We start from the raw sequence: 22,902 nt of genomic DNA on the forward strand, positions 1-22,902 counted from the left end.
TGGAATTTAGGCATTTATTAATGTATAAATGCACATCATGTACATCTTTACATATTATCTATTAAAGGTGTTAAAATATGGTACATTTGTGTTTACACACAATAAATATGTATAATCCAGCATTTATACAGCTGTGTCTTTCTTCTGTTCATGATACTAGTTTGACAATGTTCAGAATTTATTATGTTCTACTTCAAACACATTACTAAATAAATAAATTACTGGTAAGCAATAGAAACAAAGTATTCACTTATATACTAGTGTTATGTAAAGCTGTCTTTTTTTCATTTTTAAGTCATATTCTTAGTTGAAATCAAAATGAAATTGGTTAAATTGAGTCATACAATTTGATTTGTCCTATAACTTGTGCTTAAGAAATTCTACATTAATGCATTATTTTACGCATAAAAATATTATTGCATCCAAAATGTAAATAGTTCAAAGATTACCAGAGCTTCTGAAATAAACAGACACTAAGCTTCTGTACACACAACCTTCAGTATATTTAAAAAGTTGAATAATCATAATGTGGGCAGTATATGGAAAAAGATTGAAGAAGATTATAGGCAATGTGAACTTAAAAAAATAAAATGTGTATGTATATGTATAAAAAATTGTATGTGCCAAATTTGGACCCACATTCTGAGTTCACTACATGTGTTAATATAAAAACCTTAGAAGAAATTTTGCGTTTTTTTTTAAGAATGGACAAAAATGGACTCATCAAAAATTAAGGCTGAAAATATGAACAAATATTTCAACATCAATTACATCAATAGTGAACATGTGATGATTTTTCTTTTACCACCTCATCATGCTCATAAGTGTAGTGATAACATTCTGTTACTATAAATGAGAAAGAAAAAAAGATAAACGTGTCTGAGGACACAAATTACCTGCTCAAGATTAGTAATATTCCAAGATAAAAAGGGGCATAACTCAAGAACTGTAAGTGACTCATTGTCAAAATACAAACTCTGTTTGCTAGTTTTAGTTCTTAGTATAGAGTTTAATAAAATTTGGAATTGGAAGTCTAGAGTGTGTAAACAAATATGGGAACGATGGAAGGTCAAGAGTAAATAAAATCAAGTGCACACTACATACATGTTTATACTTAATAGGGCTCTTCACAGTTAGTTTGGCCATATTGGATAGGGGGCAGATTTTTTAGAAAGAGGTGGAAATAGTGTGAAAAGTATGGGAAATCCTATGTGTGTTTCCAAGCAACTGCTCAGTTTTCATGATGTTTTCCCATATTTTTCACACCATTTTTACCTCCTATTATATGAAAAACTGCCCCCTATCCAATATGGCCGAACTAACTTTGAAGAGCCCTATTGACATGATTGATGAGTTCATTATGACTAACACTTGTTCCCATTAGGGTTGTAAACTTTGTACATTGTATTATCGGTTGACTATAGAAGAAACCAATGTTTAATTTTCATACAATGATTGATTAAAATTTATTCAACATATTTTAACTAATTCTATTTGGCCAGGCTACATGTATATAATCAATCAATTTTAAAGAATTATTCTAAACTAAATATCCCAATTATATTTTGGATACTTAAATTTTCCAGATATCACTCTCTTGGTAAGAATAGCATTAACTTAATGCTATTCTTTCCAAGGGAATGATCTCTGAAAAGTATTACATGTATGATGTATTTGCCTTTCCCTGAATGTTGTGTACCTGCACAACATGGTAAACATCTGACCAAACATGTATCATTAGTATACATGTACATGTTTGTAAACCCAACAGAATGAAATTTAACATAAGGCCAAATATTGAAATAAAAAAGATGTGTGTTTCATATTACCCTTCTCTCCTTATTTATTAAGCTCCCCAAAAAAATTTTGGTCGTTTTTCAATAAGCACTTTCAAAGTCAGAATGGGCCTCCCTCAGAAATGATATATAGACTCAATGTAAAAATAACGGAAAAATTAAAAAAAATCTATACCTACCTATCCTATTTTTTTCAACGATGTATGTATATTATCATGGTAAAATTGAGAAAGGAAATTGACCAGGGGAATGTGTCAAAGGGACAATAACCCGACCAAAGAGCAGACAACAGGTAAACACATATAAAATTATTCAAAGGGTTACATTGTACAACAGAGTTAAAAGCTTTTATGTTATTTTCAATTGTGAGAATAAATATTCTGAAAAAGTTAAGAAAAGAGGTGCATGGTAATGTTCAGTGTAGGTACATGTATATGTGATATTAAATGTCCAGAATATCTGAGTTTAGTTCAAGAAGTAATGTTTTTATACAAATAAAGATATAAATATGACATCAGTTTGCCTAAATTACTTCAATGAAATGTATAAGTAGTTAATTATGATAAATAAAATATACATAATATACAAGTACATCAAGAATAAAAATAGTACAATTACAAATATTATGTTTTGTAAAGTTAAATTAACACACTGACACATTCCATTTTGTTCACCAGAAAGTAAGGTCTTTTCATTTTCTCAGCACTAACCGTATCATCAATTTTGGTGTCATTTTCATTCACATCTTCTTTCATGTTCATATTTGTGTCATTTACAGGTAAATGTTTGAAAGGTGGGTCTGAAGTCAGTAAATATGTCATTGTCTCTTTCATGTTTTCTACTAGCTTTGTTGATGCAAGTTGCCAGGTTGACGGTGGACAACCTTCTAGATCTTTGATAACTGAACTTGTAGGAACGATGAATTTGAAAATATATTGATTAGAAATTTGATTTCTTTCATAGTAGTGAATCATTTCTCTAGCTATGGCACTGAGACTTGAAAGAGGGATCTGTAAGAAGAACTGAAACATTGCAATCATCTCAATCACAGAGTGCATCTTCTCAAGCTGGACCAGCTGTGTGCTGAAATCACTTTCTGATTTTAAAAATGGCTCTAGGTTTTCACGGGTAGCCAGATCTTTGGACAAGAATGCATAAGTGTAGTCCTGTCGTAGCTTTTCAATTCCTATTTCTACCAGAAGCTCTACAGGATATAACCCAGCCAGGTTTGGGATTCGTAACTTTCCTGAAAATGAATCACGCACAAGTTGAGCTACCATAGTGTTGTTACCTCTATGTACCATGGGTTGTAATTCTCCATTACTTAATGCTGTAAATATATACCTAAAGGGATCAATGAGCTCCTGGTATGATGTGCAGTTAGAGAGTATCTTCCATAGGTAATCTGTAAAGTCGAAATTATCTCTTTCACTCAGTACAAACTTACTGGACCCTTCAGTCATATCAGTGTCAGTGTTGGTAGATTTTTTGTCAGATTCTTTAGAATAAGCATCTCCTTGTTTCAACTTATCAAACAACTCCTTAACAGATTTCATTATATGAACCTTTCTCTCTTCCTCTGGAATCCAGGTGATTTGTGACGACTGTAAGCCTGAAATGGAATTTGAAAATGAAGATTAAGCCACAAAAATGTATTTTCTATATTCAAATCTTTTTATATTTATAAAATACTATAAACTAAATAAAAGATATTAACACAATGTTGTCCTATATAACTATATAGCTGTAATACCACCAAATCATGGTATGTCACATCCGGTTGTATACGAAAGTAGGTCAAAAAAATATTCCCTTGAATTTGACCATTGTAGGTAATTAATCCTACATTTTATTGCAGTAAAACTATTTCTGTGTCATAAACATATGTCTTGGGTATTTCAAAACACCATTATTTTTTATTTGTGATTTCTATAGAAAATTTTGTATTCTTGAGGTTACATGGTGACTAAACCTTGTGCATAGATAGAATAAGGGGAGAAATTTGATTGGTTAACTTCCAATGATGGTTATTTTTTTATATGCAATGAAATGTTTTGTGAAAATTTTCTATAGAACTGGACAGGATAAAACTTTACTCATGCCAAGTATTTCTTTATTTGAAACAAAGATAAATTCTGCACTATTTTTTGAAAAGTGCAAATTTAACAAAGACTAATAGGGGAAAATCAATGGTGGTATTACACCTATATACAGGGTATTGTAATCAACACATAATTATTATTATACTTGAGTTTATTAATACAAAATGTCACTATAATAAACAAATTCTTATATGTAAATTGTTATATGTCGGCAGTAAACATGTTTTAATCAAAGCGCTGTAAGCACTGTAGGCAGTTAACCAAAATCCAAGGCAAACATAATTTCCGGTATGAAAACTGTGGCAATGTTGCTTCAACTTTTTTTTTAAAAGATTTAAGGCATTTTTGCGCCTGTCCCAAGTCAGGAGCCTCTAACCTTTGTTAGTCTTGTACCATTTTAATTTTAGTTTCTTGTGTACAATTTGGACATTAGTATGGCGCTCATTATCACTGAAGTTGAGTGACTGAACTAGTATATATTTTTTTAGGGGCCAGCTGAAGGACGCCTCCGGGTGCTGGAATTTCTCGCTACATTGAAGACTTGTTGGTGACCTTCTGTTGTTGTTTTTATTTATGGCCGGGTTGTTGTCTCTTTGACACATTCCCCATTTCCATTCTCAATTTAATATAAAGAACAAATATTAAACATTCATATATAATTGTGCATTTATGTTCATTTAATGAATTAAACATTAAGGCAAATAATTAATATTTTATCAAGGTTTTTAATAGCAACGCACATGACCACGAATGGTCATGAGTCTATCATGAGTCAGCAGTGATACAAATTTGCAATGATTGCAGTTCTTCTAGTTGAGCGTAATTGTTCGTATTAGTTGACTGTAAGTAGTTCAAGTTGACTTTAGTACGAGCTTGTAAAAGTATGAATGGACTTGCTTTCCTGGAAAGAAAACTGAGTTTATGTTTTACAGTACAAAAGTTATGAGACACAAATCAGACAAATGTTTACTACTACAGGGATCAATGGTGAGGTCTGACTGACCTGTCCATAGTAAATGTAAATGACTCCCACCTTCAAGTCTAAGTTTGGAATCAAATGACAGGTGTTAGGGTCTAGCAAAGTGATATGCATATATGTGTCGTCTATGAGATTGACCTTGTATGTCATTCAATCTTTTTGAAATGAAAAACAGGAATGAATATGGTTTAGGCGTCGGTATCTAAATCTTTTACAATTCTCAAAACACACACAAGAGGGTGTGGGGTGACCCTAGGGACTACCCCTATTATTCATTTGATTTTTTATTTTGTCCCATACATGAATATATATATGGTTTATGGGTGGGGATCTCGACCCCCTATATTTCATTTGATTTGTTATATTGTCCAATACATGAACATATATGGTTGAGGGGTGGGGATCTCATCTGTTTCTAAGTATCAAACAGGAGTGGGTAGGGTGACCCTAAGGACCCTCCCTATATTTCATTTGATTAGTTCTCATACATGAATATATATGGTTTAATTTAAAGGTGGGGATCTCGACTGTTTCCAATTTCTCAATCAGATGACTGCAGAGACTCCCCCAATATTCAATTTAATTCAGAGTTGGGGATCCCAAATGTTTCAAAGTTCTTAAACATGAGGGGTAGGGTGACCACAGGGACTTCCGCTATATTTCATTTGATTTGTTATATATAGTCTTATACATGAGTATATATGGTTAAGGGGTGATGATCTCGAATTTTTCCAAGTTCTCAAACATGAAGGTGTAAAGTGACCATAGGCCACCCCCTAATAATTTATTTGATTTGTAATATTGTCCCATACATAAATATATATTGTTTAAGATTGTGGATCTCAACCGTTATAAATTCTCAAACAGAAAGGGGTAGAGTGGCCCCACGAACTCCACCTATATTCCATATGATTTGTTATATTGCAATTGTCCCATACATGAATATATATTGTTTAGGGGACGGGGATCTTGACCGTTACCAAGTTTTGGTCATTTTGGTTACTTGTGGATAGTTGTCTCATTGGCAATCATACCACATTTTGTTTATATATAAGAAACTTCCAGCTATTTTAACTGACCTATCAAAATTGAGAAGAAAAAAATACCCCTTGAAATTGCAGTAATATGTTTAACTTGAAAAGCATTTAACATGCATTAATACCAACATGTATCACTGATATTAAAAAAAAAATTATACTGTTACCAGGAACATATATATTGTTAGATAAACTGTTCCCAGCTGTCACTCACTTGTATTGGATTTTGACATTAAAATTGGTGTACAAAATATTTTCTGCTTTTTCTTTCTTTTAAACAATTTTGGTTTTCAATTCTAGTGTTTATATTTATTTACCATGCATCATTGAAGGTTTTTCTGGTCATCTTTTTTGTAATCCAGAATAAAAAATATGAAAAAACTGTCCAATAAGTTATAAATAATATAGTAGCCAGCTAGATGATAACAATGGCACGTATTACAGCATTTATTGGGTAGCACACAAATTCAGGGTGCTCGCATAAGGCAGCTTTACTGCCTAAAAATACTGGTCAATTGGAAGTACAAAAATGTGCTATAATATAACAAGGTATATATATTCCATTAATCCTTACTTGGAAAATGGTCATTGAATTGTTTTACATTTTTGATTTATACGGGGTATTTTAAAGCTGATTTTGCAGTATGGGCTCTACTCATTGTTTAAGACCGTACAGTGACCTATAGTTGTCAATTTCTATGTCATTTGGTCTCTTATGAATTGTCTTATTGGTGAAAAAACATAATCAAGGTTACAATTTATAAGTTAACAAGTGTTTGAAGATATACATTGTACAATGTAGTGTATAAATGAGGTCCAGTGTAAAAACGCACCTATGTATGGTACATGCAAGGCTTTTGGATTCACTTTTGTAATTCATAAAAAGCAATTATGTGATAATCATGATAATATTGCATGATGATGTATTGTGAGAATAAATTCATGTTATTTTGTACTTTAAATTTCATGAAATCTTCTTCATGTTCTTAATCTAGGATCTTTTCTCAGACTTAATATTTTGTGTTGTGTGTCCAATATCATATACATTGTACTGAAAAGGAACTCCTATTTAGAAAAAGCTTCAAATGTCCTCGGGAGTGATTTCTTGCATAAAATCTAAACAAAAAATCAAATTTTGAATTTAAGGAGATTGTACACATGTACATGATGTATATTCTGATAAATGGTACAGTTTGAACCAACACTGTCAATGATATGGGGGATTTCATTGTACTTACATTTTTCCTGAATAAATACAATTTAAATACATTTTTAATTTCTTGTTACATGCATGTACAGTACATTTTTGTTTTTGTACTTAAATCTAGTTTCAATGTTATTAAGTCTAACATCAACATGAAATTGATTTGAATATGAATATATGCAAGGTTTTACAGATCACAAAATATGTAGTACATATTCATGAATATATATACCTTCTATAAAATTTCTTAACACAGACAATTCTTGGTAGAGTGAATGAGCCGCACTTTTCATACTTCCAGGTATTACATTAGCTTTAATTGTGGTTGTGGCCTCTGGTGGTGGTGGATGCAACAGATCAAGATTGGGGACTGATCGGGACCAGGACACATCCAGCATCAATGATCCTCTGTATCTGTAATTGTCTTTAATATCAAGCTGATTTACCTCTCTTGTATCGTTTAAAATGTCATATGTAGCTTTGCATGTAACTTGACATCTGGAAAAATCTTTTTTCTTCAAACTTGGCAGATGTGCATTATTCGGTACTGGGTCAACTATTTTGATTATGGAGGATTTAAGTCCAACATATTCCTTGTTTTCAGAATATAATTTTTGAGTGTATACACATCCAATTCTCTTTCTGTCACTGCCATCACAAAAACAAAGAAGAGCATGATACAGGTTGCTATTTGATGATGGTACACTCTTCATTGAAGAATTTACTACCCTATTGAAAATGTTTGTCAACTTCCTGGCTACTTTTAATGGAATCCCAAACTTTAAGTCTTCTGGGTCTATGGTGACATCATACTTAGGTGTTGTACAGTCAAAAGAACTGACGTCAAAGGCTGAAAAATCTGCATATGTTTGCAGTTTAAGAGGTGACCCTTCTACATCACCATAGGAAGGTTTTTTGGTGGGTTTCTCTTTGTAGATAGTGTCTTCAAAGAAAGTACTCTGTTCTGGTTTGACAGGATTTTTATTGAAAGGCTTGTGCGCAACAATGACGGGAAAATGTATTGGAAGCAAATCTTTTAAAATACTGAGATTTGGGAAATCTGATGAATTATTTTTTATATAAGTAAGCATGACATCTTGAACAAGGCACTCTCCATTTTCAGACGTAATAATAGTCTCAATACTTTTCTTGAAAACATCTATTTCAAACGAATCCATGTCAGCTGTTATTTATCAATTTTTTTGTTTACAAAATTCCCGCTTTTCAATTCTTATTACACAAAAGCTAAAAGTATTTTGATTAGTTAAAAGTAAAATATGGACCAATGAAATTTAGTCTTTCAAAATCGTTTTGGTAAAGTTGACAATATGGCGACAGACTTCAAGTGAGCACATGAGATGAAACAAATAGTTACTATTGTCTGCATATAACTGCAAAGAAAGAATAACAAATAACCCCCGAAAAGGAATATTAATAAGCCTGTTTGTCAGACATTACACTCACTCAAAATGAACAGCGACATGATCAAGAATAATTTCTATATATAGTCACGTCGGCACCGGTGTACAGAGTCAATTCGGTACCGGTTTTAAATAGTCAACTCAACACCTAGTCAAATCGGCACTTGATAATTCTGATCCCCGATTCCCGAGGAAGAGAAATTTCAGAACTCATAATTTAACCATTTTTCTACAGATAGACAGTTTTTCCTAAAAAAAAATTCCACCGAATGCGTCACTCTATAAACTATAGACTATATTTGTGTAGGCCTTACAGGAGGGTAGTAATGTCCTTTAACGTCAGGCATCAAAAGTCATATTTCGACTGCATTTAGCATCAAGTTGGTTAAAATTTTACTGTGATTCGTCAAAATATCCTTATGATTTGTTAAGGGTCTCAAATGATTATCATTACTGTCATTTTTGAAAAAAATAATGTGATTCATCAAATGAAGTCGATGTTAAAATCTTCTAAAAGATTAGGGAAGTGTTTATTTTATTGTCATACACCCAAAAAAATGTTAACCTAATTTGGCAAGAACTATTACTGTTATTCTTCATTAAGGCCAAGTTCGGATGGAACTAGAGTACTGACTCTAGTTCCATATGAACGGTATATAATTTTGAAGAGTAAGGACTCTAGATTACCGGAAATACAAGGCCCCTTCTCTGAATATGTTTACATTCAAATTTGATTGGATCAACGTCATAACATCCAGGATATCAAGTCGATCTCTAGTAAACCTGCCACAACCCAGGGCTCATTGAGTTCTAATGGCGGGAAAGCTATATCCAATCATAACGGGTGTTATATATGACCATGTCAATCCTATCTACTCTAGATATCCATCCAAACTTGGCCTAAGGTTCTCCCAATACAACTCTCTTACAGCTGTTCTTTTTGAAAACTTTCTTAAATATGATGATATCTGCATCTGAAGATTTATTAAAAAGGAATTTCTATTTCATGTTAACTCCACATTGTCAATGCTTGTAAACATACAACATTGGTTGCAATATTATTCACTTTATACAGATAGACAGGGAATACAAGGGGGTTGGAGGGCAGGCAATTTAAATTACAATGATGCAATTTGTTTATATCCTTATCTGTCTGCTTTGTTAAATTTCTATCAATGACAGTGATGAGACCTAAATAAGAAATAGAGCAGTTGTTTTATCCACTACGGTTAGAAGATTTGCAAACTACCTCTGTGTACAACTTGTACAAAATATGTTATGGATTAGTTACAACTTTTCACAACATCTGTATCTTAAACAATTTTTTTTTTTAGTTTCAATAAAAAGTATTGCAGATAGAATTCCAAGTGCATTTGTGTTACTCTTCAAATTTATATACATGGTTTTATGTTAAAGCTATTCAAAGTCAAAATACCATATGCGTATTATACTTTACTTAGTCTTTAGGTTCTCATCTGAAATAATTTATCTTGCATATAGTATATTTTCTTGAGTAATTTATGATTACTAAACTAATTTGAACACATCGATTTTGCCAATTTGAACACATCAAGTTTTACAGAAACACTCTTTCCTTTTAAGAAACAGTTTATGCCTAGAGCTACAATGTATATATATATAAGAAATGCAGTTAATGAAAATGACATTTAATTTCAGAACAGCAAGACCAGTAGAATATTACAGAAAATATTTAGTAAGTATAACAGTCCAACAGAATACCTTTTCATCCTGTTTATAAGAAGCCACACAATTTCCAAAGACTTGTTGCACAATTAGCACGTGGCAATTGTTTTCCTACTTAGATATAGGAATATGTGGTGTGAGTGCCAATGAGACAACTCTCCATCCAAATAACACTTTAAAAGTAAACCATTATAGGTTAAAGTCCGGCCTTCAACACGGAGCCTTGGCTCACACCGAACAACAAGCTATTAAGGGCCCCAAAATTACTAGTGTAAAACCATTAAAACGGGAAAACCAACGGTCTAATCTATATAAACAAAACGAGAAACGAGATACACGTATATATTGCATAAACAAACGACAACTACTGTACATCAGATTCCTGACTTAGGACAGGTGCAAACATTTGTACATTTTCTACATTTACATGTGATCATGTTATAGGCGTTTTTTTTGTTATTAAATGCAGCCAGTTTCAACTGCAACCAATGTCAGAAAATCATAACATCTAGGATAAGATCTGCCTGGGGTGGAGAGGAGTAGAATGGATCGTAACACTTTGTTAGCGAAGATGCTGTTCAGTACAATGGCAGAAATTTATGACAAAAATTTAAGTTTATGCATCATATTGAAAATTTGAAGTATGACTGTATGAAGTAGGTACAAAATGTATCTGACAGATCTGAAACGCCCACATCATGGCACAAGACTAATTTACTTATAACTGATAACTGTTGAGCTGCTGAACAATATCAATTCATTCTAAAAAGTGTGACAGAAATATTTGTGGAAGCAATGGAGCTATATAGTCTACTACATGTACATTTCCATTATTTTGAAAGTTGAATTTAAAAAAGGTTTGGATATGCTAAGGGACAACATCAAAAGATCAATGTAGCCAGGATAAAAAACTTAAATCAAATAGTTGCGGGTTGAGGTGAGGGGGGGGGGGGTCAACATTGCTGCAAATGAATTAAGTTTTTTATCCTACAACTGTACATTGAACTTTTCATGTTGTCCCTAATTGACGTGCAGTGAAACATAAAGGATTATCCTGTTCATACTTATCCATTTATCTAATGACTTACAAGTTATTAATGATTAATTTCAGTAATTCACAGTAAAGTGAAGATATATAACCTGATTTGTAACAGCATGTCAGATTTAACCTATATAAGATGATAGCCCCATCTATATAAATGTGATATAGAAATCTTTAGACTATAATCATTGATAGTTGATGTTTTGATGTATGGTTGTTTTTTTTAAGGAACAAGATGTTCGACCTGATGGAAGAGATCTATCAGAATTTAGAAGAACTGTACTTAACATTGGTTTGTAAATTATATCATTTGTTGTAATAATACTCACCATGCATCTTTGACATTTCTAATGGGGTAAATTGCATAAAATATTATTCGAGGATGGCTGTGGGGGTTGAAGGTCATGTGAAGGTGTGTTTTATTTAAGATCATGTCGTGATAGTTTTTGAAAAATCTTGAAAGTTTATTTGTATTCATGTTAATACTATTAGATAAGAAACTCTACCATCCATAATTTATTAAAACTAGTACATGGCTAGCCCAAAAAAACAGGTTTTTTTCTAGAATAGCTCTCAGTACATTTTTAACCGGATTTTTGTGACAAAAATGTCGATTATTGATTTGGGGATGCTCGGTGGGCGGGCGGCAATTAAATGTTGTCTGTGCATTAACTCATGAACCGTTCAATCAAAGCTTTTAAAATTTTGATATGATGTTACTGACAACTAAATGAAGGTCAAGTTCAATAATGGCGATTTTGACTTTTACCGTTCAGGAGTAATGGTTCTTGAAAGATTAAAAAATGGAGTTTCCAGTCCTGTCCGTGCATTAAGGCATGAACTGTTCTACCAAAGCTTCCCAAATTTTAATATGTTGTTACTGGTGACAAAATGGAAGTCAAGTTCAATAATGACGATTTTGACGTTTACCGTTCAGGAGTTATGGTTCTTGAAAGATTGAAAAATGTTTTTTCCAGTCGTGTCCGTGCATTTTCTCATGAACCATTCAACCAAAGCTTATCAAATTCTAATATGTTGTTACTGATAACAAAATAGAGGTCAAGTTCAATAATGATGATTTTGACTTTTACAGTTCAGTAGTTATGGTTCTTGAAAGATGGTAAAATGGCGTTTCCAGTTGTGTCCGTGCATTTACGCATGAACTGTTTTACCAAAGCTTCCCAAATTTTAGTATGTTGTTACTGATGACTAAATGGAGGTCAAGTTCAAAAATGACGATTTTGACTTTTATCATTCAGGAGTTATGGTTCTTGAAAGATTGTAAAATGGTGTTTCCATTCATGTTGTTGCATTTACTCACAAACCATTCAATCTAAGCTTTTCAAATTTTAATATGTTGATACTGATGACAAAATGGAGGTCAAATTTGATATTGACGAATTTCACTTTCACTAATCATCAGTAATGGTTCTTGTGATATTGCCAGGACACAAATAAATGTGAATAAATCCGGTTTGCTGTCGTTGTGACAGCCTCTTGCTATACATGTACTTGCTTACTTCTTTCAATCATTCAGTGAAAACAAGTTAAAATTAATAAGGAAAGCAAGGAATTTTACAAATCTTAATGTTTAAGATATACATGGAAAAGTTTGCAGATGCTTTAAATAGTCCAGCCGTGGGGCCGTGGACAAGGTTACTTGCAGGCTACTGTGTGTCTCTCGAGTTACGGGCCATTTCAATTGTTACCTTGTTTTATTGTCAGTTTCAAATTTATACTGAACATGCTGAAAGTACAGAGTAAACCTTGATTCCAGTATTGTGATATTTTATATTTTGATACTTTAGGATGTGTGACAACAGCGGATGGATCTGCACTGGTCAAGCTGGGCAATACTACAGTAATGTGTGGTATTAAAGCTGTAAGTACAGAATAAACTAAACATGTAATTTTTCCTAATCTTATACAAATTTAGCATCACATTCAAGATAGGTAGGTAGGAAAAACACTTTTTTCATAGTTACTCTGTATGTTTTGTTTTGTTTGCACAAGTAATGTCAGACTGATAATAAAAAAGATAGGAGAGTTTTCTAATAAATATTTGTCAGAATTAGTGACATATAAAATTGAGAATGGAAATGGGGAATGTATCAAAGAGACAACAACCCGACCATAGAAAAACAACAGCAGAAGGTCACCAAGAGGTCTTAGAATATTTCAATTTACTGGTATTTATGAGTCATTTATGATGTAGGATAAATGCCATAGGACAACAACCAAATTACACATGTATTGAAAACAAGATATTTTCAAATCAATATCTGATCCTAACCAATACACGTGTCATTAGTGAGGATCAATCTCTAATTCACTAATATTAGTAATAAGGCTTCTCATGAATAAATCCATCAAATAGAATGATATGTTTTTATTTTGTATATAAAACCTAACATTGATAAACATTGCAGTTCTTTGACGTTTCATAGGTTTTTTTAAAAATAGAAATGCAATAAAATGAAGGATGAAAGAAATGTACAAATTTGTATCTACATGTATTAACATATTCATGTAATGTATAAAATTGAGAAAGGAAATGGTGAATATGTCAAAGCGACAACCACCCGACCATAGAGCAGACAACAGCCGAAAGGCAACCAATGGGTCTTCAATGTAGCGAGAATTACTGATTTATTTGTTTTGCAGGAACTTTGCAAGCCAAAAACAGAAACTCCAAAATGTGGTTTTATAGGTAATTATGTGCAATGTTGTATAAGATAGTTTATAAAAAAAATGCCTCAGTCTAAAATGTTAAAAGAAGAAACATAATAAATACTGGTCAAAATCCACTGTTTTAATGTCTCTACAGTCTTACCAACAGTATCCTTCGTAAGCCTGTCAGTCTCTCACTATCTTTTTCTTGCTGTTTCTTTGTTTGAGAAAAAAGTCACTATTTCAAGGATACATGATTTTACATTTGTACATACATGTAAGATCAAACACTTATTATAAATTAGGTTTGCTGGCTGTCAAATCAATGAGAGTCTGCATGTAGATCATAGATAAGATAAATTCACAATAGATAACTACATGTCAGGGATACTTGTAAAACAAAACTAAGTAAGAAAAATTATCTTTTTCTTGCTGTTTCTTTGTTTGAGAAAAAAGTCACTATTTCAAGGATACATGATTTTACATTTGTACATACATGTAAGATCAAACACTTATTATAAATTAGGTTTGCTGGCTGTCAAATCAATGAGAGTCTGCATGTAGATCATAGATAAGATAAATTCACAATAGATAACTACATGTCAGGGATACTTGTAAAACAAAACTAAGTAAGAAAAATTAAAAATAGTAAAAGAGCAATCAATTACCATAAGTTAAACAAATTGAAAGGCCCCCACCATGACTAACAGTAAAAAGACAAACAACAGTCAACCATATCTCTAGGTGTCATGTATGTTTTATGCAACAGCTTTTTTTTATGAGTAGAGAATGAAATGTGAGAAGGTTACTAGAGATCGACTCGATATCCCGGATGTTATGACGTCGATCCAATCAAATTTGAATGTAAACATATTCAGAGTAGGGGCCTTGTATTTCCGGTAATCTAGAGTCCTTACTCTTCAAAATTATTTACCGTTCATATGGAACTAGAGTCAGTACTCGAGTTCCATCCGAACTTGGCCTATAGGTCACTGTACAGCTTTCATCATAACAACTATGGCCAAGTTCGGATGGATATCTAGAGTAGATAGGATTGACATGGTCATATATAACACCTGTTATGATTGGATATAGCTTTCCCGCCATTAGAACAATTCCAATGCAAGGTAAAGTCAAATAAACAAAGCAGTGTTTATAAAAAAGAAGATGTGGTATGATTACCAATGAGCCAACTCTCCATAAAAGATAAAATAACACAGACATTAACAACTATGGCCAAGTTTGTATGGATATCTAGAGTAGATAGGATATAGCTTTCCCGCCATTATAACCCAATGAGCCCTGGGTTGTGGCAGGGTTACTAGAGATCGACTCGATATCCCGGATGTTATGACGTCGATCCAATCAAATTCTCAATTACTCTTCAAAATTATTTAACGTTCATATGGAACTAGAGTCAGTACTCGAGTTCCATCCGAACTTGGCCTATAGGTCACTGTACAGCTTTCATCAATGAGCAAAGCCTATTTGCATAGTCAGCTTTAAAAGGCCCCAAAATGACAAATTTAAACCTTCAAACAATAGAACTAACAACTAATTTATGTACAAAATATTTATGAAAAAAACAATATGTTACACATCAACTAACGACAGCCACTGACTTAAGACAGGCACATACATGTTACATGATTAAATTTGTCGGGTAGCTATTTACAACATTTAGCCTTTGCTATTCTGATGAGTTGAGTTGCTAAAAATTTTCTTTACAAAATTAAGTTTTATACATTTTAGTTCTTCATTTCTCCTGCCTCTTGTGAATAGAGATCTGTTTAGTTTATACAGGGGATTTAAAATATCTGTACTGTGCTTTTAGTGAATGTTGAAAACTTAATATTTTATACTGATATCCATTCTTATTTTTCAGTACCAAATGTTGAGTTATCTCCTCTTTGTTCTCCATATTTTCGCTCTGGGCCTCCAGGAGAACAAGCACAAGTGATGAGTCAGTTTATGTTAGAAGTTGTTAATCAGTGAGTAGATATTTTAAATGTTGAGTTATCTCCCCTTTGTTCTCCATATTTTCGCTCTGGGCCTCCAGGAGAACAAGCTCAAGTGATGAGTCAGTTTATGTTAGAAGTTGTTAAAGGCATACGATACAGTTACAGGGGAGGTAATGACGTTGCTAACGTAAAATGTTATTTTCACCACGTCAAACTGTGACATTTCGGGAAAAGATGCATTTTTCGACCGATTTTTATCATTCAAACTGATTTAATTTGAAAACGAGTTCATGGACCCCTATTTTTCTTTCGAAAAAGAAATTATGGCCACAAATCTGAATTTTGAGCAAATAAACAAAATTTCAACCTCATTTTACTCAAAAAGTAGCACATGAAGGTAAATTTTTTATTACATATTTGATTTAATCAGGTAAAAAATAGCCTATATGCAAATTTTCACGAACTTGTAAATACAGGATCAAAACTGTATCGTATGCCCTTAATCAGTGAGTAGATATTTGAAATGTTTAGACAGATATTATGATTGTTATAATGTTTGCACCTCTCCTTTGTTGTCATTGATTCTGTTTCCATGTGCTCAAGGAAATAAATATTCTCATCACACATTTATCCAGTTTTACATCACATATATATTTGGTCACCATGTTGACAGTGAGATGTTATGTGTTAGAGCTTTTCGAATCTATCAGACACATACTTCCTGCTAACCAAGACATTGACTATAAAGTAAGGGTATAATTAGCATGATGATATATGCAACTTCTTGTTTTGTCATTATTTTAATAGAAAAACTGCTTTGAAAATAATAAAGGTATTTTTATTTTTTAGCTCAAAATGTGTTGATTTGGAATCATTATGTATTACACCAGGCAAGGTTAGTATCTTTACAAGTGATATATATCTAAGGTAGTTTTGCTAAGTCAACATTTACACAACCTAGGAATCTGTTAGAATATTTGGGAATCTGCTCTGTAATAAACAACAATACTAAATTAGTTTTCATGCTATGGCTGGCTAGACCCTAGCTAGGAAAAGCCTAGCTAGGAAATACAACAGCAATTGATAGATAGATATAATAATAGATATGCTAATGAAAATTGTTTTTCAATGTCAAAATAAAAGTTAAAACTTTTCGGAAACATCTGTTTTTGCTAGGATTTCAAAGAAAATTGATATGTAGGTATAATTTTCCATTTCAATATATTTCTTGTGTAAAAAATATTGGTTGCCCTCCATTTACAAAAGTGCAAATCAAAAGCTATAGTGCCTGGATTTTAACAAAATTCATAGTTATAGAAAACCCGTCTTGAACTTATTAATAGTGTAAATTTTTAGGGAAATTTGACTTCCTATGAAAATGACTTGTTTTGTATGCATTAGCCTTAAACAAAAATGTGAGAGCATGCCCTTCCTGACATGTCAGATTTGTATATTACAGTTGGTGTGGGTATTGTACTGTGAGAGCATGACCTTACTGACATGTCAGATTTGTATATTACAGTTGGTGTGGGTATTGTACTGTGAAAGCATGACCTTACTGACATGTCAGATTTGTATATTACAGTTGGTGTGGGTATTGTACTGTGAGAGCATGCCCTTCCTGACATGTCAGATTTGTATATTACAGTTGGTGTGGGTATTGTACTGTGAGAGCATGGGCACAGGACATTTGCGCTTTTTTACCTGTAAAATGATAGGACATTTGCGCTTCAAATACTATGGACATTTGCGCTTTTAATTTTGATTCACCTGTATTAAACTGACCGGACATTTGCGCTTTTTACCTATAGTCGACTACCTGCAATCTTAATGAGAAGAATATTATAGGCTGAACAGCCATCATACAGTAAGCGTACAGCAAATGGTCCAGAATCCTTCCATGCTCACTACAATGCACAGTTTTACATGACTCATCCTGCCATTTTTATATTTTTGAAGAGCATTATTGAACAACAGTCAGTAAATTATATTAAGATTTGGTACATTGATGAACAGGCTTCCCAATCAAGAATTGAGAAACTCGATCATTTATTTGAGATGTGGGCTAAGTACCAATCAGGACAGATAACAAGAGCAAAATTTGTTCACTTATTGGGCTTCAAATATCAACCTAAAACTGACATGTAATTGTGATGACAGTACTTAATTTAATTTCTTAAGAATGTCTCCTTTTATCTGTACATAAACTTTTAAACATATATCAACAATGTGCTATGACATGAATGTGCTATGAAATGATTTTTAAACTTTTAACCATAAAGAATGACTTTAACTCTGCCAGGCTAAACCCGGATAAAAGATTGGGATGTCATAAATATAAAAAAAAGCGCAAATGTCCTATGTAAAAAGCGCAAAAGTCCATTTTTAAAAAGCGCAAATGTCCTATGTTTAGAAGCGCAAGTGTCCACAAAAAAAAGCGCAAATGTCCTATGAAAAAGCGCCAACGTCCCGTGCCGGAGAGCATACCCTTACTGACATGTCAGATTTGTATATTACAGTTAGTATGGGTATTGTACTGTGACTTGTTATGTCTGGACTATGATGGTAATGTGACAGACGCTTGTGTGTTAGCATTGTTAGCTGCACTCAAAAATGGTAAGTAAACAAAAGTTAGTACAGTACATTCCGGTTATTTGCATAGCCTATTTGTCAGACTAAATTATGCAATAAAGCGGAGTATGCTTATATCCAAAATGCCAAATTACGGAGTCAAATAACATCGATAGTGCAGATCAGCAAAGAAGAAAGATGAACGTCCATAGTCCACTTACAACATATTGAATGCTTATTTATTCTAATAAAAGTTATTTGTCTAGTGTCATACATTTTATTTCATTGTGTATTCTTTCAATAAAGTTTATAAACACATTTTGTTTTAGTTTATTTATGTACCGACTTTTCCTTTACCTGAGATACGAAAATAAAATTGTTCTAAAAATAGATTTGTTTCTATGACCCGGATGTACAAATCACAATGTTACGCTTTGTTTAAAATAAACTGTTTAACAATACTTCACCGTTTATAATCATTATAAACAATAATTGTGCAATGTACTGCCTTTGATATTCAGTATTTACCGATTGCACAGTGATGTTACACTGTTACTTTAACATCGGTAGTTTCGTATATGCAAAGGTGATGGGGCCCTGCACAGGTTATTTGCTGGACACGAGTGTTGAAAGTGAGAAAATATAATAATCAGAAGTTAATTTTCTTTTAAAAAAATATTAAAAAGGAAAGATTGATGTATAAAATTCTTCAACCATATATAAATGCCCTGTAATATTTAACATAACTGTAGATCACCCAAGCTGAATTACGAGATTACACATTGAATAATGATCGATAATTAGCAGGCGTTGATGTTTTAAAAATTCACCCAAAATGTTATCTATGAACAATATTTGAAATTCAATCAATAATTAACACCTTTTGAGATAGAAGATCATAGAATGGTTGTGTTTTTACAATAATCAGCTGATTGACATTTTTATGACCTCGAGGCTTAAAATAGAATATGGGAAACTTTACCTGTGTACACATCGAGGCCTTTTCTATAATCATATAAACACGAAAGATACTGTTTTAAAACTTTATTTGAATAACACACAAGTAAATGTGAAATAATAATGAAAATTATGATGCATTCAAGAAAAATATACTTACCAAATTGCCATTTCCGGTCAAAAATGACCGTCAAAAATCTCGTCAGTTTTAACTGAGCATATCTAGCTGGCGATTATTTTCTATGCAATAAACCGAAATGCCACTTGGAAGGCTATGCATATAACCGGACAATTTAACATTAGGTGAATGGGAAATGGTTTTGTGCAGGAGAAAAGTATGCAATTAACCGAATTATGCTATTAAGCGGTATGCAATTAAGTGGAATCGACTGTACATTACAAAATTATTTTTTTTATTAATAAAAAAAGACTAGTTATATTGTATTACTATAATAGTAATAGGTCATATTTGAAAATTCCGTATACAACCAACTAAGACTAGGAGATTAAGTGCTTTTTATAAGGTGTTTACACCTGTCCATTGTTATGGTTGTATTCTGATCCCTAGATTTCTATTAAACCAGAAGATGAGCATCAACAAACAGTCAATCTTCTTTGTTTTTTTGGTAATTGAAGTTCATGAGTAGTCTAAATGATATTTAAGTCACATCTCAATTAGAAATCTCTTTGTAATTTTAAGTTATTATAGAAATAAGAATATGTGGTATGATTGCCAATGAGATAATTCTTCACCAGAGACCAAATGACCTAGAAGTAAGCATCTATACATCACTAAATTGCCTTCAACAATGAGCAAAACTGATACTGCAAAGCAAGCCATTAAAGTCCAGAAATGTCAAATGTTAATAAATTCACACAAGAAATTTTAACAGCCTGATTAACGAACAAAACAATAAATGAAAAACAAATATGATGGACAAGCACTGAATTACAGAATTGTATACTCTAATGCATTGCTGGCAATTACAAAATTTTAAATAGAAGTACAATTCCGATCAAGAAGAAACTTATTCATTTAGGGTAAATGGAGTATGCACATATATGTACGTTTGGGATGATTGAACGCATGTATTTATTCATGAGACCAGAAACTCAACAACACACTAAAAAAACTCAAATAAACCTCTCCTTGTCAATTTTGAAAGTATTGTATGTAGAATTTGTTAATTGACATTTTTTATTGTAGTGACAAAACATAATATTATCATCTTGCAAAGAAGAAAAAATAAAATTAAAAAATATCAATGATAAGTTACTACTACTACCTCTAATAAAAAAGATAGTGTGGAATTTTATATCTTTTTATTGTTTGTCATTCCATTTTATATTTAGTATGTTTACCAACTATCAGTATAAATGAAGAAACAGACAACCCTGAGACAGACCTGACAAAGAGAGTACCGCTACCTATATCATCACAACCTGTATCATCTACATATGCTATATTTGATGAGTAAGTGGAATAAATTGAAAGATTTAAACTATATTGTGGATTCATTATTATTTCGTTGGATACCAATTTTCATGGATTTCGTAGGAACAGTTGAACCACGAAATTAAATGTTCACCGAATGATAAATTGTCTGATGGCTTGTATGCAGACTTCGACAAAACCACGAAATCAAATATCCTGGAACATGTAAGTTTTCCACAATCCACGAAAATTGGTACCCACGAAAATAAATGAATCCACAGTATTGCTGGTTGTCAAACAGATTATCCTTATGGTGTTTCTTAAAAAAACAAAAAAAAACGTATTGTGATTTCTATGGTAAACTAAAGTCAAACTTGGTCATTAGGATTTATTTTTTATTTTTCCGGATTCTTATCTTCGTTAAGTCAAATCTTCATCTCAAAGTTAGCAAAAATAAACTCTTCTAGAGTGGCAATGGATTCCAACTTTACATTACACATCAAAAAACCTTTAACTTCACCTATAATTAATAAACAGAACAGATCTCTATTTCATTTTGAACACTGACCTCAAAAGTACACTGACTTCAGTTTTGGAGAGTTATATAAAATGATCATTATTGTTAAGAAATTTTTTATTTGCATTTGTAATAATTAAGAATGGCAATATGAGAGACATGACATCACATTAGCTTGTGTAAGGTATAAGTTCAATTGATTGATTGATGGTGTTTTAACACCTTTTTTGGGCTATTTCGGGGAGGCCAGTAAAACTGAGAAAACCAGCAATCTTCGATAGGAACCTTAGGAATTAGAGATGTGACAGATAATTAGATTTATAGAAAGAATTTGTATACCTATATCTTAAAGTTGCTATTGTGATAGATCATATAGTTGTTTGTCAGTACTTTATATTGATTTATAAATTTCAGTAACATCCTATTTGTTGACCCCACAGCTGAGGAAGAGAACTTAGCAACTGGCATTGTAACCATAGTAACAACAGATGACAAATTATGTCTAGTTCACAAACCTGGTAATTAATTAACATGAAAATATCAGCCATTTTAATATTGATTTTGAAATTGAAAGTTGTACAGATGTGTTCGAAAGAATACAGTAAAGTCATATAAAACCTCTAATTAAAATAAAATCATGCAGATGTTTTTTTATAACTAGGTGGATAGTTTTTATTATAAAACTTGTACATATACTTTTTTTCTAAAGAAAATTCTTTAATTTGTCCACATTTAGAAGAAAATAACTTTTTTTTTCATTGAAATAAACTATTATCTGATTTACATGTTATACACCTGCTCAATATCCATGCTTTGTTGATTATTAACTATAAGGTGACAATCCGTAAACTACAGCTTTAAAACATGACAATTAAGTGGCTGCCATATTTTTACATCATAACAGACAGAGAGAAAAAAATTGAAGATTAAATGATATGTTTGCGTTAAAAAATGATAAACCTATAACTTAACCATCAATTTTGCAAGTTTTTTTTGTTTGTTTATATAATATTTTACTTTTATTTTACATGTTTCCTTCTTTTACAATGTGAGCTGTTTCTAACTACTTCTATTTTCCTATTTTGTAGGTGGCAGTCCTATACGTCCTGAACAGCTAACCAACTGTTTTGACAGATCATTTGACAGAAGTAAAGAAATTAGTAGACTTATAGATGAAACAATACACAGTATAGATAGATGAAATAAAATAGTTGCCTTTCTACATGTTCTTTATTAAGGTTTGAAGGAAATGTTACTTTGGAGGATGTATTTATTGTTGGTTGTTATAAGTTAAATGTCATAGGCAAATATTCCATGCATATTCAGAATGATGCAGTACTCAATGATCCATCTTTCTATTCCCCACCTATGATAGTAGAGGGTATAATGTTTTCCAAGCTTTGCATTTGATGCCTGTCTGTCCATCGGTCCGTTTGTTTGTCCATCTGTCCCGCTTCTGGTTAAGTTTTGATCAAGGTAGTCTTAGATGAAGTTGAAGTCCTATCA

The 22,902-nt window shown here is 32.2% G+C and overlaps 2 protein-coding genes across 2 annotated transcripts; one reads left to right on the forward strand and one right to left on the reverse strand.

Annotated features, from left to right (window-relative positions):
* LOC134696870 (protein zwilch homolog) lies at positions 1-8,352 on the reverse strand. Its single transcript, XM_063558828.1, has 2 exons — positions 7,351-8,352; positions 1-3,408 (listed from the first exon to the last, which is right to left on the reverse strand). Exons 1-2 carry the CDS (start codon positions 8,294-8,296, stop codon positions 2,435-2,437), a joined length of 1,920 nt encoding a protein of 639 aa, XP_063414898.1. The 5' UTR covers positions 8,297-8,352; the 3' UTR covers positions 1-2,434.
* Positions 8,353-8,412: 60 nt separating this feature from the next.
* LOC134696871 (exosome complex component RRP43-like) lies at positions 8,413-22,618 on the forward strand. The gene is made up of 11 exons (XM_063558829.1): positions 8,413-8,463; positions 10,217-10,253; positions 11,514-11,577; positions 13,094-13,167; positions 13,950-13,995; positions 15,841-15,946; positions 16,766-16,811; positions 18,436-18,532; positions 20,798-20,918; positions 21,811-21,914; positions 22,485-22,618. The coding sequence occupies exons 1-11, from the start codon at positions 8,447-8,449 to the stop codon at positions 22,595-22,597; spliced, it is 825 nt and encodes a 274-aa protein (XP_063414899.1). The 5' UTR covers positions 8,413-8,446; the 3' UTR covers positions 22,598-22,618.
* Positions 22,619-22,902: the final 284 nt, after the last annotated feature.

The sequence above is a fragment of the Mytilus trossulus genome, chromosome 14 (genome assembly GCF_036588685.1).
Source record: "Mytilus trossulus isolate FHL-02 chromosome 14, PNRI_Mtr1.1.1.hap1, whole genome shotgun sequence".
In the NCBI taxonomy this organism is placed as follows: Eukaryota; Metazoa; Mollusca; class Bivalvia; order Mytilida; family Mytilidae; genus Mytilus; species Mytilus trossulus.

Excerpts from the sequence above, each read along its gene's own strand:
- LOC134696871 (XM_063558829.1), top strand. Across the intron at positions 11,578-13,093 it reads AAGAACTGTACTTAACATTG|GATGTGTGACAACAGCGGAT; the intron begins GTTTGTAAATTA and ends TTGATACTTTAG. Across the intron at positions 20,919-21,810 it reads ACATATGCTATATTTGATGA|TAACATCCTATTTGTTGACC; the intron begins GTAAGTGGAATA and ends TATAAATTTCAG.
- LOC134696870 (XM_063558828.1), bottom strand. The coding sequence starts at position 8,296 with ATGGATTCGTTTGAAATAGATGTTTTCAAGAAAAGTATTGAGACTATT. Across the intron at positions 3,409-7,350 it reads GTTAAGAAATTTTATAGAAG|GCTTACAGTCGTCACAAATC; the intron begins GTATATATATTC and ends ATTCCATTTCAG.